Consider the following 13046-nt stretch of genomic DNA (forward strand, 5'->3'; position numbering starts at 1 on the left):
ATCTAAATATAAAATTCAATTTTTTGGTTCCTAATATTTAAAATTATTTTTAGGCTCCAAATTTAAAACAATATAGTCTCCTCATTTTGAAAGTAGTTTATTCTAGTTGTCACAATGGATTTAAAAGCCTATTAACATATGTAACAGTGTATTTTCTGATAATCTTAAATTTCTAAAATTTAGATTAACGAGTAATGTTCTAAAATATATTTTGTAGTAGTTTTAAATCCACCAAATATAATGAAACAAAAAAGCTCTTGCAATTGATTTTTCTTTCATTATTTTAGTATATTTAAAAATCCAAATTGCTTAAATATTAAGATTAAGGTTATTTATATATACATTTTCTCTTATTTCATCAAGTAATGATGGCAGTGATTTTGAAGTTGCAACATCCACTTTCATCTTATTTCTCTATCTTTTGTTGTATTACATAATCATTTTTATCTTAATTTTTCAATTGAGTGTCGTTTTCTTCTATTTTCTTATTCTTAATCACACAAGTTAGGTAAGATTTATGTCGTGTTTTCTAGGGTTTAAGTCAAGTTATGGCTGAAGTGCATACACGATGTTTGATTTTGTTTGAACTTTTATGGTTCAAAGTTAACACAACTTATTTTAAAATATTATTCACTAATCTAAATTTTGAGATTTTAAGAATGACAAATTTATTTATAAAACTACTTAACACATTATTAGTATATTAACAAACTTTTAAATAAGATAAACTACGGAAAATTATAATATAAATTACTTATAAATTTCAGAGACCTTTAAAAAAAACAAGGTAAGGAATTAAAAATTCAGTTTTAAATTTAAAAGAATATTTATTTTCAAATTTAGGATATGTTTAAATATGTTTTAGCCAGAGTCTACATATACGTATTTGAAGATTATACAAAGGATATGTTTAAAGTTCAATCCGTGATTCTTATCCACAAGATAGATGTTTATAAAAAATTTTAAACCCTAAGTCCTAAATACATTTTGAACTTCTTAATTAAAATAACCCATAATATAATTTTATATCTTAAAATGTATCTAAAATACATTCTAGACTGAATAAAAAAAAATGTAATTCAGGATATATTTGAAGATTCTGAAATGTTTTCTTGAGTGTACTATCCAAAACCGAATTCTAAAACAAGAACGTTCTAGATTTTTTTCAAGACATAGAGCTCAATGAAAAAACAATTCGGGTGAAGGAATTTGACAAAGATGGAAGAGTTTCTATATTAATCTTTTATACGTTTAATCCACGAATAAACAGAGATAAAAGAGCAGTAAAACAAGTTCAAAAGGATCCAATGATTGAAACCCCTGAGGTTTTTCACTTGTATTTCATGTATAATCATTGTTCAACACCAGAGATCATACAATTTGATAGTTAAGATTAAATGTAGGATCGCATAACAAAAATTATCTAGATTTCCCTCCGACATTCAGAGGGTCTAAACAAATCTTAGCCAGGTTATACGTATGGTAAGTTCCACCAAAATGAACAACTTCCTATTCCAACATTCCTTCAAGTTGCTCAAAATGGAAAAATCCTATTACTACCTCTAGGTGGTCTTCTTGCAGCCACGTCTTCAAGAATATCTATTATATATATAACATGTTTCTAACAAATAGTCCGGAACTTAATGTAGAAAGGGTGATTTTGCAGAAATTCTTGTGACAGGATTTAAAGTCTAAGAGGCTATCAATGACATTAATTGTTGTTCGACTTCGTCCCAGTTCTTTACTTTGGTCACCAGAGGGTGTTCTTCCGTTGACTCGCTCTTGCACCAAGGATATGAATTTTCATAATCAAAAAGCAGGACTCTAATTCCAACATTAGCACACTCTATGGCATATCGAGGGTTATCATCGATAAGAACCTTGGCATTTAAGGACCTGTCAATGGCAATCTATATCACTAAACAGACATTTGAAATCACATATTTTTGCTTTAAGTGAGGAAAAGAGTTCGAATTCTCTTCAGTTTTTGCAGTTCTATCGTTTGGACATGAACTAGATTTAATGCTGAGAAAGAAAGTAGAAAAAAATCTAACAGAATTAAGGGACTTACCTACAAATTTCTGACTTTGGTCTTGACACACCATCAAGAGCAAAGTGATTACCAAAGTGAATCTCATGGAACAGTCCAGGAAAATTTTTCTCTATCCACTCGATTGTGTGATCCTTAATTGCATTCTGCCGTGAACTGATCATATGACAATAGCTGTAGTTAGTCAATGCTGCCAAGATTCCTTTACAGTTTGAAAAAATATTCAATATAAAAGCATACGTTACAACTGATAGGCTACAAAATCTTGATAACTTCTGAAGAGCCGTATGAGCACCTGGAAGAGGGTGGATCCCTGACTTGAAATATGGTGTCTTAAAAAATTCATGTACACGGATGTCAGCTGCAGAACAAAAAATTGTTTTCAACCACTCCATTAGTCATCGGGAAGGTTAAAAGAGGAGTTAAAAGAACTCCATTACATCAGAAACATGATACAAAATATTGAACAGCTTGCTTTAGCTTAGTTGTCAAAATATCTGAAATACTTTTTACTTCCAAAAAAAGTTGCAAGGTTGGTTGGTTGCCCTTAGCATGGTACCCCATGAAAATACATGGCGAAAACATTTGGCCTCACCATTAAAAACCAGTTTAAGTTGTTCAATGACTACACATTAGGATTTACAGGGAATGCAAACTCAAGAAAGATCACCTGGATTTCAAAACAAGAGATACTTCAATCATAATGTTTGATGAAAATCAAATGAGAATAAAATGGTTTACGTTCAAAATATTTTCAAAATAAATGGAATAGCAAAACCATTCACATAATGAGACGTGAAAATATGACAAATACACGGTTAGTTACCTTCATCACGAGAACAATTCCATATCTGCAACAGAAATGAAGGGTGCATATCAGACTCCACAAACAAACACAAATTTCCAGCATTTCAATGGGCTAAAGAGATTGCAAGAAGTGTATATAATTATTATCAATGATGCTCCATCTCATTATGAAAAGGGAGCCCCCTACCCATAATAAATTGACAAAATAAAGAAGAAACTAAAACAAATTGTGATTTTTTAAAGCCCCAAGCTTACAGACCTATCATTTTGATGTATCTGACATTACATTCCAAAGTATTAACAGCAAACAAAACCAATGCAACACAAATAAGCAAAATCTAAAAAATTGGCAGTCACTTCTAATGCTACATAATCATATAAAAGACTGATGAATGGGGGTATAAAGGAGCCTCTGAAAGAACACTCAAGTTGCTGTAACTTAATATTATTGATATTTAATTGTCCAAGAAAAAAAATGGTAAATTTCAATTACTTATCATCAAAATACATAATTACTGAAGCAGCCACTATTACCTTACAAAACTCGTACACATGATATTCAGAAACTGAATAATTTGATGAATATCGATCTGCAATGAACTTGTTGAGAGCTGACACGAAGTTTCCTAATACTGTTTATGAGGGGGGAAACATCAGAACACAAGTGGATAATCCAAGAATCAAAATACATATTAGTCAATCTACAGTGGATTCTATTTAAAAGAGAATATGTATAATTTTAGGCAAGCCATCGCACTGCAAACTGTTGCATATTAAAAGAGATCATCACACAGCCTAAAAAAGGGGGTCAATTTATCAATCAATGACAAAAGAATCTTCCTTCCTTATCTCCTATCATAGAATCTCTGGTCACTGCACAATTCAAATAATTTCAAACAAGTTAATGAGTTCTATTTAACAAATTGAGACAATAATTTCCTTATATTTTATTTTATCTCTATCGCATGCCGGAAAAGAATGCTCCAACCCGCATATTGACCATGTTAGATTCAAGCAAATACACATGTGATATGGGTGAAGCTTAGAACAATTCAAGATATAATCTGACCAGTTCATTCACCTGGAAAGAGGACTTTGACTTTTATTTCTTCAATTATATGTTAATGTTTGAAACAAATTAAAAAAAAAACACAGAGGAAATGACATCTAGTAAAGCAATACTCCTTGCATTTTTAAAGGATTGGAACATAGTCAAGATTCTGCACTAAGTCTACTTAATTCATAAGAATAAGTTAAATGACACAACATATAAAACTCTAAGTAGGAAACAGCATAATATAATAAAAAGAGTGCCACAAGCATGCGCACTCATATACATACCCTCATCAACATCAACGGCAACAACAAGTTTCTGGGACAATCGGTGATCATTGAAACAAGGAGGTTTAGCAGGACTTCCATTTATAGATCTATCATCAATCTTAACCAAAGTAGCATCAGATTCATCACTCTTAACAGAATTCCTTTTCTCCAAATCAGCCAACATCGGCTGGCGACGATTCGATGCAAAGCCACGGGACCTTGCCTTAGCCTTCACAAAGATCCTATCACCATTACCACTACAACTACCACTAGTATCAAAGCCACAACCTCTACGACCAAAACCAATGCTTCTTCTAACCCCAAAAACATTTGCATAAACAAGTTTATGGAGAAGTGGGAAAGACAAATAGCAACCACGATCAGAAGAAGAGAAAGAAGGGTACTGCGAAAAGGCCCTGCTCAAGTGGGAGCAAGGATCGAAACCTACTAAATAAGCCATGAGATTGTTATGGTGAGGGTGATGCCGAGCTTGCTGATACAAGAACCGCACAGGGCCTTCACAGTTCTTTAATCTAAACATAATAACACCAGAATCTTGCTATGATATTTTAGCATCACCATGAAAAGAAAAATAGAGAAAATATTAAACGGATAAATCTCAAAGGTAAAAAGAAAATATTCCCTCCAAAAAAGAATCGATCCCAGTACTTATTGAATTGAACACTGCGATCACCAAGAACCGATCTTTTCGCGGTCAGACTGCTTTGGAGTCAAAAGAGTATCCTCCAAACACAACCGACATAAACCCTAGAAACGGAAGTGTGAAACCTTAGGCAATCATTCCCAACTACCCAGAAAATGGCAATGTTCGATAACCATTTGATGCTTGAAAAGATCTAATCTTACAATGCCCCGGATCCAATAAACGAACACCCAGATGAAGAAACTTCGATGGGGCTAAATATGCACGAACGAAATGAAGAACCTTTGCATATGGGTGATTTTATTACTTCTGACCTCTCGGTGTTGTTTAAGAATCATTCAGGTTCAAAATTGTGGTTTTGTACGTTAGAATGAAGCATTGGACATGCAGAGACAGATAAAACATGCACGGAATCTAAGACTCTGCAATAGATTGATCTTTGGATGATAGAAAGGAAAATTTAAAGGGAAAGAGTTGAATAATGAAGGAAAGTTAATTGTGGTTAACACGGAAATTTGGGCATCATTTCCGATTCTTCTCTCGTCTCCTTCTTTTCGTACAACAAAATCGGGGTGCAGTAGCCATCATCACTCTTTATTTTCTACCAACTTTTTATTTAGATTTATTTATTTTTTTTAAAAAGTTTGTTTTGTTCACATTTTCTATGTTTTGTATTATTTGGTTGGGCTCTCTTTATTGTGGTGCAAGTTGTTTGGGCCACCCAAGTCGGTGGGGTCCACGATGCACCTACCAAATTACATTATTGTGTTCTGATGCCACTATGTTTTATTTCCTTAAATATTTTTTTCTCACTCACATATCTGTTTATTTTGTTTATGGCTATAAGAATTCTTCGTCTTCTTTCTTTTACTAAAAAAGAAAACTCCATTTTATTACACTTCTATTTCATTTGTATATTATAATTTCATCCTCTTTATAATTGTCGTGGATCTTCAAATATTTACAGGAAAAAATTAAAAAATTATTGAGAACAAAAATTAAAATATAAAAATATTTTTAAAATAAAAAAGAAAATGATACAATTAAACTTTAGAAACAAAAACATTCTTTTACCCAGAACTAAAACAGTAACTTTTATTTTTATCGAGAACGATAAAAAAAAATTCTAAATTGATAAGTGGAGTTATTTAAATCGCTTTTTTATTCAAATAATAAGTGAAAAATAGACACCATCTTTTGTGTGGATTTTGTTAAAGAGTATTTTTTCGGATTTCAAGTTATATCTGTTTCTTTCGTTTTAAATGTGGAGAAAATATGCTATCTATTTTGTACAAATATTTTCTAATCACAAATCAATATTTAATTATAGTAAATTTATTCAATTTATAATTTCTTAGTATTGTTAAAATAATTTAATTAAATTTTTTCTTTTAAAACTCGATCTATAACTTTTCTTATCTTAATATCTCAAAGTAAAGTATTTCCAATCAACATATATTTTACTTTTATTCAATTACTATTTGATATTCTGATTTAAAATTTATGTCAATATAACTTATTTTTAAAATATTAAATATTAAATAAATAAATTTATTTTAATAGTAAATATTTTATAATATTATATTTTTTATTATTAGTTTTTATAAAATTTAGTTAGTTGATATTGAAATAGTAAAAAAATAGTATTAAGTGAGAATGAGAAAAATTCTCTACAAATCAAATATAGGATGAAAACGAATATTTACTTCATAAATATGGAAATGGAAACTCATTGATACTCTATTAAATTGAGTATACACACACACAAAAAGTTAATTGAGAATAATTAATTTTAAAATTGGAACAGTTTAAAACTGAAATGGGAAGTTTGACCATCGTAACTGAGTGTTATGAATAAAACCAAAGGTTAAATAAAATTTTGATAGGTAAATTTGGTTCAGTTAACATGTTATTGTTGACTATATGCACTCAGTAACATGCATGCAAATATCACACAATTATATGCTCTACATATTTATTAAACATTAGATATTAAAACTAATGACAACAATTAGAAAAATGAAACAACTTTGGAGATTTCGAAATCTTAAGTATCGCAAAAAGCTATTATATAACACTGAATTCTGAACTTGTTTTACAGATTAAGTAAGTTGCAGAGTGGAAATATCCAGACTGAAAAAACTGCGATAGTAAGAGGTTGTTCGGGGAATAAAAATTGGTTCAACTTGAAGAACGAGATCAATTTTATTCATTCATTGATCATGTACGAGACTGAAAATCTACTCGAAAGTGATATAATACAGACACAGAAAGGAAAATAATTAAATGAATAAAGAAAAAAATTGGTGGCGTGAAGTGGTGAATCTCTGCAGAAGAGCAATAAAAAAACCTATACACGAAGCAGCAAGAACATGGTGAAAATGAAGCTTGACAGGAGCATGAGCATTGAGTTGAGTTTAATTTTTGGTGCATCGGAAGGAGTAGTGGACTTCTTTTCATGCTTCCCCAGATCGATCATGATCTTGAACTGACAAGAACTTTGAGGGGGTGAAGGGTTGATGTTAGTGATGACAGAGAGACCATTGAAATTGCATGAACCTTTGCGTTGATCCATGGTCTGATAGTACATGTTGAAAGCATACGAAGCATTGCCTCTTATGTCTAATCCACTGCAAGATCCTCCGGGAGAGAGAGGTGTGCAATCAGCATATGTGCATGCTTTGCTCATGCTTTCAGAAAAAGCAGTAGGGTCTTGAACATTTGCTTGAGTTGACATCACGCACCATTGTTTCGGCAAATACCTGACCCCTCTTGCAGCAACTAGCTGTTTTCCGCCACCAAGATTTAAGGGGTATTTGATGGAACCATCAAAGTTGAAGACACCCCAGTGCCTTTCAAAAGGGCCAGGCTCAATGCTCTTGGCATCCTCATCGATGAATCCAAACAAGTAGATATCAGGTGGGGTTGGTCTTTTGGGACTTCCTTGCCTTTTCACAATGCGATCGATTAGGCCTTGGTTGAACCTTTGAGCATTCTTTATGTTGGCATTGGCTGTTCCATCTGTTGGCCACCCAACCTCTCCAATTATGACAGGCATTTGGCCAAAACCATTCTTCTCAAGTGCTGTGATGAGTGTGTCATAGTTTGCATCAAACACATTGGTGTAAGTTATGGAGCCATCAACCACAGGGGCAGCTGAGCCATCAAAGAACGCAAACTCTTTTGGGAAGTGAGGATCAGCATCAAGGCTGAGGAATGGGTAGATGTTGAAGGTTAGAGGGCCACCATTTTGGCTCAGGAACTTTATTATGGAGATCATTTGGTCATGAATATCTGGCCTGAAGTTTCCCCCTGATGGAAGACCACTGTCACTTTGATACACATCTGCGTTTAAAGGGGTTGTCACCTTCACTTGCCTGCCTAATCCTGCTTTTATAAGGGCTGCTTGAATGTTCTGGATTGCTGGAAAAGTTGAATTCACAAACCGACCATTGTATGTTTTCAGAAATGCTTCATTTCCCACAGCAACGTACCTGGGAATAATTTTTCAAACACTTGTTAAACATGCAATTCATTTGCACCTTCTGCACAAACACAGTTTTCAAATAGGTAAAATGGGTTTCAGATACTTCAATTTTCACTCCGTTCGTTTTACTTTTTGCATTTTACTTCTAAATAATGAATTTGATCTTCATATTTTATGACTTTTGAAAACATAGCATTAACCTTAAAAAGTTTTTACCTGTGAAAAGTATAAGAGAAGAGAAAAAAGCATTGAAAGAAAGAGGTGGTGTAGTTGAATAACCTTATATCAACCCCATTTTTGGATATGTAGTTGGATACGTTTTGGTTAACCCATGCAATGGCAGCATCGACACTGGCAGCAAGGGTAGCTAAGAGGTCGTTTGGTATGCCAACCATTACTTGAATGCCAGAATTTCCAAGAGCCTTCAAAGCAGCAGGATCAGCCTCAAATAGCTTCACTTGCTTGAATCCATTGTCTCTCATAAGTTTCACAGTTATTTGAGGTGGAAGAGGATGTGTTAAACGCGTTCCCCAGTTGCAAGCAAAGCCATGAGCACCCATTACCAAACCTTGGCTTAGAATGCATAGTGCTAACAAAAAACACCTACTAAAATGTTTGAATCCCATGCTACCTGTGCTTTTCTGAATACCCTTTGTCCCAACACTCACCTATATGAAGATGATTATTCTGAGTAGAATGGAATATATTAAACAAAGTGGAGGGAAAATGATGTCCTTTTATTCAATAGAAAGTTACGTAAAGAATTGCATTTAGAGTAAACAAAGCACTGGATTCCTAAACTGCTTGTGTGACACCAAGCCAAAGCATAACCCTTTTCTTGTTTTTCTTGGAAGTGCGTAAGTGGCAGGAGAGGGACAACAATCTAGGAAAGAAAGGTAGAATCAGACTAAAAAGCAAAGTTTTTTTTTTCAATTCTAAAACATATTCCTACTGGGTTTTTGGATTGTCTATGAATCTTTATTGGTTTCCCTATCTTTGTGTTGTCTACTAATTTATTATTTATTAACATGCCTTTTTAATTTATACTATACGGTAGGGAATCAATTTTCTTTATACATATTGCTACAAGAAACTTTTAGAGCATATACAACGAGACATGTTACTAGCAAAACATCATGATTCCGTAAATAACATCGAAGAGAAACGGGATGATATGTTGGTTTCTTTTAAGGAAAGTATTTTTTTTAACAATTTTTTTTTAATAATTATTTTATAAAATAGTCTATCTGATAATTTGTGATTGATCCGTTTCAAATATACGAACTAATAAAATAGTAACACATAGTCTATTATAAAAAATTGTTAAAAAAGTTGTTGAAAACTATTTTAAAAAGTGATAACTAAAAAATTAACTTTTTTTTTTATATTTTGTTAACTGAATGGAGTTTTCTACACCAAGTTTTCCTTTTTTGCATGTTGCTCCTTCAACTCTCGTGTGTCCTGCTTACTTCTACTCACTAAAAAGCTAGCTTACAATATTTTTTCATAAAATAAAATATGTTTTAAAACTAACAAAGTATTTCGTTCCCAAATCACTTTTTTATTTCATTTTCTTTTTATTTTTCCCTCAAGCTAACAACTAACTTCTTATTTAAAAATTTATTAATTTTTGAAATTTATTTTCAAAATAAGTATTTTAAAAATTTAAAGGAAAAGGAAAAAATGACTTTCTCTTTTTTTTTTTGTATGTTTTCTTATTATCTCATTTCGTATCTCCTTTTAGTTGGAGAAGTTGGACTTAGATTGCGAGATTAAGCCAGCAGCAGTTAGGGGTTAAGAGGCAAGTGTCCTGTCTGTCTCAGTGCAGAAATTGTCATCCAAGTTCCAACATGTGGCTTTTACTTCCTGAACTTCCACAATTTCTTTGCACAATCTCACAAATTTTCAAAATAACATTTTACTTTTTCTAAAAGTGACTTTTAGATTATATATTTATAAAATTTTCAGGAACAAGCTTTCCAAAAATGTTCAGAATAAAATTTTTGGATCAGAATTTCTAAAATGTATTTTAGGATATGTCATACCCTTAAAAACCCACTAAAGCCCCAAGTAGTGGGATTCATGTGTCAAGGAGTGAGTGAGCGTTTCACTTAGTGAAAAACAGGTGGCTGCAGGAGAGTGACCGTTCGGTTTTGGGTAACGACAGTACTTAATGCCAAATTTCAAACGTCGTGCCACTTCTCTACATGTTTTCCTTCTTCTCCAAATTTCTGAAAACGTTTTCTCCTCCTTCTCTCTAAAATCTCCACCTTCTTTCTAAGAAAATCTCACATTTTCTTCTTCCGATCACATCTCAGGCATCGTTTGAACACTCCCGGCGTCAAGAGCTTTCATTTAAACCGATCGGTTTGTGGTTCTAAGCCGGCGAGTTTCTTTCTCTTTAGCACGTTCGTTTAGTCTCGCATGCAAACCTCTATTTCTAGTCGCCTGAGTGAATCGTATAATTCTGAGTGTTTCTGGTTTTCTGTTTTGTTCAATATTCCTAAAACGTGATTGTTGAACGTTAAGTCTTTGGTAGTGAGGAGCTCTATTCTGCATCGTTGAGCGTTCGTTTACGTATAGAGGTAAGGGAAGCTTATATAATTTGATTAAGATTCTTGTTTTGAACGTTGGTATGTTTGCATGATATGTTGTTTGATTATTTGATGAGTATGAAATATGTGTGTACTGCTTGTTTGATTGTGTGAATGAATGACTGATACATGTTGTGAACTGAGTTGAGATACTGTAGTATTCTGAGTAAAGGGGATGGTATGGTCGAGCGCCATTAGTGAGCGTTCAATTCTTCATGAAAGTGCATGGTCTTAACTGATTTCTCATGCTTTAGGGATATTGTCTAAGAGTCTTTCTGTAATACTATATAGGATTAGGTAAATTGTGACCGAGAGTTAGTATTAACCGTTCAGTTTCCCTTTGAGCGTCTGTCTAAACTAAATTCTTCTTCTGTAGAGAATTTAGTTGATGACGATCGGTTTTATAATATTAGATATATGTAATGAGTGTTCGGTTTAAGTGTAGTTCTCCTTTAGGTTTCCTAAACAGTTAGTTAACGTATTCTATACTACCTAAAGTCGTAGACGTTATAGTTATTTTTTATTGTGGCGCAATTATATATATATATATATATATATATATATATATATATATATATATATTCGTTTTGTGTAAGTTTATTAGTGTTCGGTCTTAGACCAAGCGTTCGACCTCAGTAGCGTTCGTTCCTGATAAATACTCGGTCTTGGACCAGCGCTCGTTCAATAGTGTACGGTTTCTACAGGGCTCGGTCTTAAACCAAGCACTAGGTCTCGTTTTCAGTAATCTAGTATTACCGTTTTTAGAATAAAAGTCTTCAGCCAAACTCGATAACGTTCGTTATTTCATAATTTCTCATCAATATTAGTATTGGGTGTCAAACAGTGTTGGTCTTTAAAAGGTTCGGCCTAGGCTTCGTGGCATCCGGTTTGAATTCTTAGGGGTCTGTTTATTGAAGTGGATAAGTAGCGCTCAGTCATGTTAGTTTCTAAGAAGTGTTATTCCAGTCGGACTTATGCTATGATGAGAGAGTGTGATCGTATTTCAGTTGAATGTATTAATGATGAAGTATAAGAGAAATTGAATTGTGATATGAATGAAATAGTTTGATTATGAACGAGTATTCGAGGGAGGAATATCTCAGAAAGTGGTTATTGATTTGTAAAGTATGAATGTGCGCAAAGCTTAACGGGCGTTTATCCTGATATTTCATGATTACTCATTCTCAAGTAGAGAGGAGTAAGTCATGTGTGGGAATGACAGGAGGTCCTAGTCCATAAGGTTAACTTGGACGGAACGGATTAACCTCGGGTGGCAGGTGTTGAGGGTATCCCAGTTACTACATCACCCGGGTGCACGAACGTCGTAGCTACACAAGATTCATACAATCCGGCAGTCAGAGTCAAGTGGTCGTTCTTTGCATGTCATGATATACGAATGATGATTTGGGTGTTGATTAAATCATGAACGTTGTATGTTGTTATTGAATTAATTAAATTACATAAGCTTACCTTGTTTATCATTGTTGTCTGTGTTGTGTGTTCGGTTGTTATCCTGTTGCAATGATCATTCGTGTAGATGTGAGCAGAAGGAGAAGAGCTGCTGGAAGAAGTATTGGAAGAGACGGAAGTGAAGGCCGAACCTTAGGAACGTTCGGTCTGATGTTGGCTTTATCTTTTGTAAGACCGTGCGGTAATAGTGTATTTTGGAAACCGTTCGGTTTAGTTGTAGCTCTCGTACGGTTTTAATTTCTCTGCTATTATGTAAGGTCGTTCGGCCATAATCGTATCTCGTTAAATGTAGAACTGATCTGTAATATTGTTATATGTGATTATTCTTGTATATGGTTTTATACTATATTTTTGGGATGTTACATGATAAGCTTTTTAAAATAAGATGTTTAGGGTTTATTTATTTTTCACTTATTCCTTAAATTTCCTTTATTTAAATTCCAATGCCACACGTTGAAATATCTTTCGAATTTTCATCAAAATATCTAATTACCAAACTTAAAAATTTACCATGTATCCCTAAATCATTGGAACCCTATTATTACTCATAAAATATCGAATTGAAGAAATTAAAAGAACAATTAAATATTTAAATAATATATTGAACCGTATAGACTAATCGTGCTTAATAAATCTGTTATGTCGAAGGCC

General features: G+C 33.1%; 2 protein-coding genes across 2 annotated transcripts; both read right to left on the bottom strand.

The window, feature by feature from the left end:
* Positions 1–1308: 1308 nt before the first annotated feature.
* On the bottom strand, positions 1309–5428 carry LOC124838550 (uncharacterized). The gene is made up of 6 exons (XM_047314177.2): positions 4199–5428; positions 3392–3489; positions 2877–2901; positions 2291–2411; positions 2072–2206; positions 1309–1896 (listed from the first exon to the last, which is right to left on the bottom strand). Exons 1-6 carry the CDS (start codon positions 4719–4721, stop codon positions 1692–1694), a joined length of 1107 nt encoding a protein of 368 aa, XP_047170133.1. The 5' UTR covers positions 4722–5428; the 3' UTR covers positions 1309–1691.
* Positions 5429–7030: 1602 nt separating this feature from the next.
* Positions 7031–8984, bottom strand: LOC124838529 (O-Glycosyl hydrolases family 17 protein). Its single transcript, XM_047314157.2, has 2 exons — positions 8611–8984; positions 7031–8338 (listed from the first exon to the last, which is right to left on the bottom strand). The coding sequence occupies exons 1-2, from the start codon at positions 8955–8957 to the stop codon at positions 7195–7197; spliced, it is 1491 nt and encodes a 496-aa protein (XP_047170113.1). The 5' UTR covers positions 8958–8984; the 3' UTR covers positions 7031–7194.
* Between the last annotated feature and the right edge of the window lie 4062 nt (positions 8985–13046).

The sequence above is a fragment of the Vigna umbellata genome, chromosome 1 (genome assembly GCF_029865625.1).
Source record: "Vigna umbellata cultivar VRB3 chromosome 1, Vumbellata_1.0, whole genome shotgun sequence".
In the NCBI taxonomy this organism is placed as follows: Eukaryota; Viridiplantae; Streptophyta; class Magnoliopsida; order Fabales; family Fabaceae; genus Vigna; species Vigna umbellata.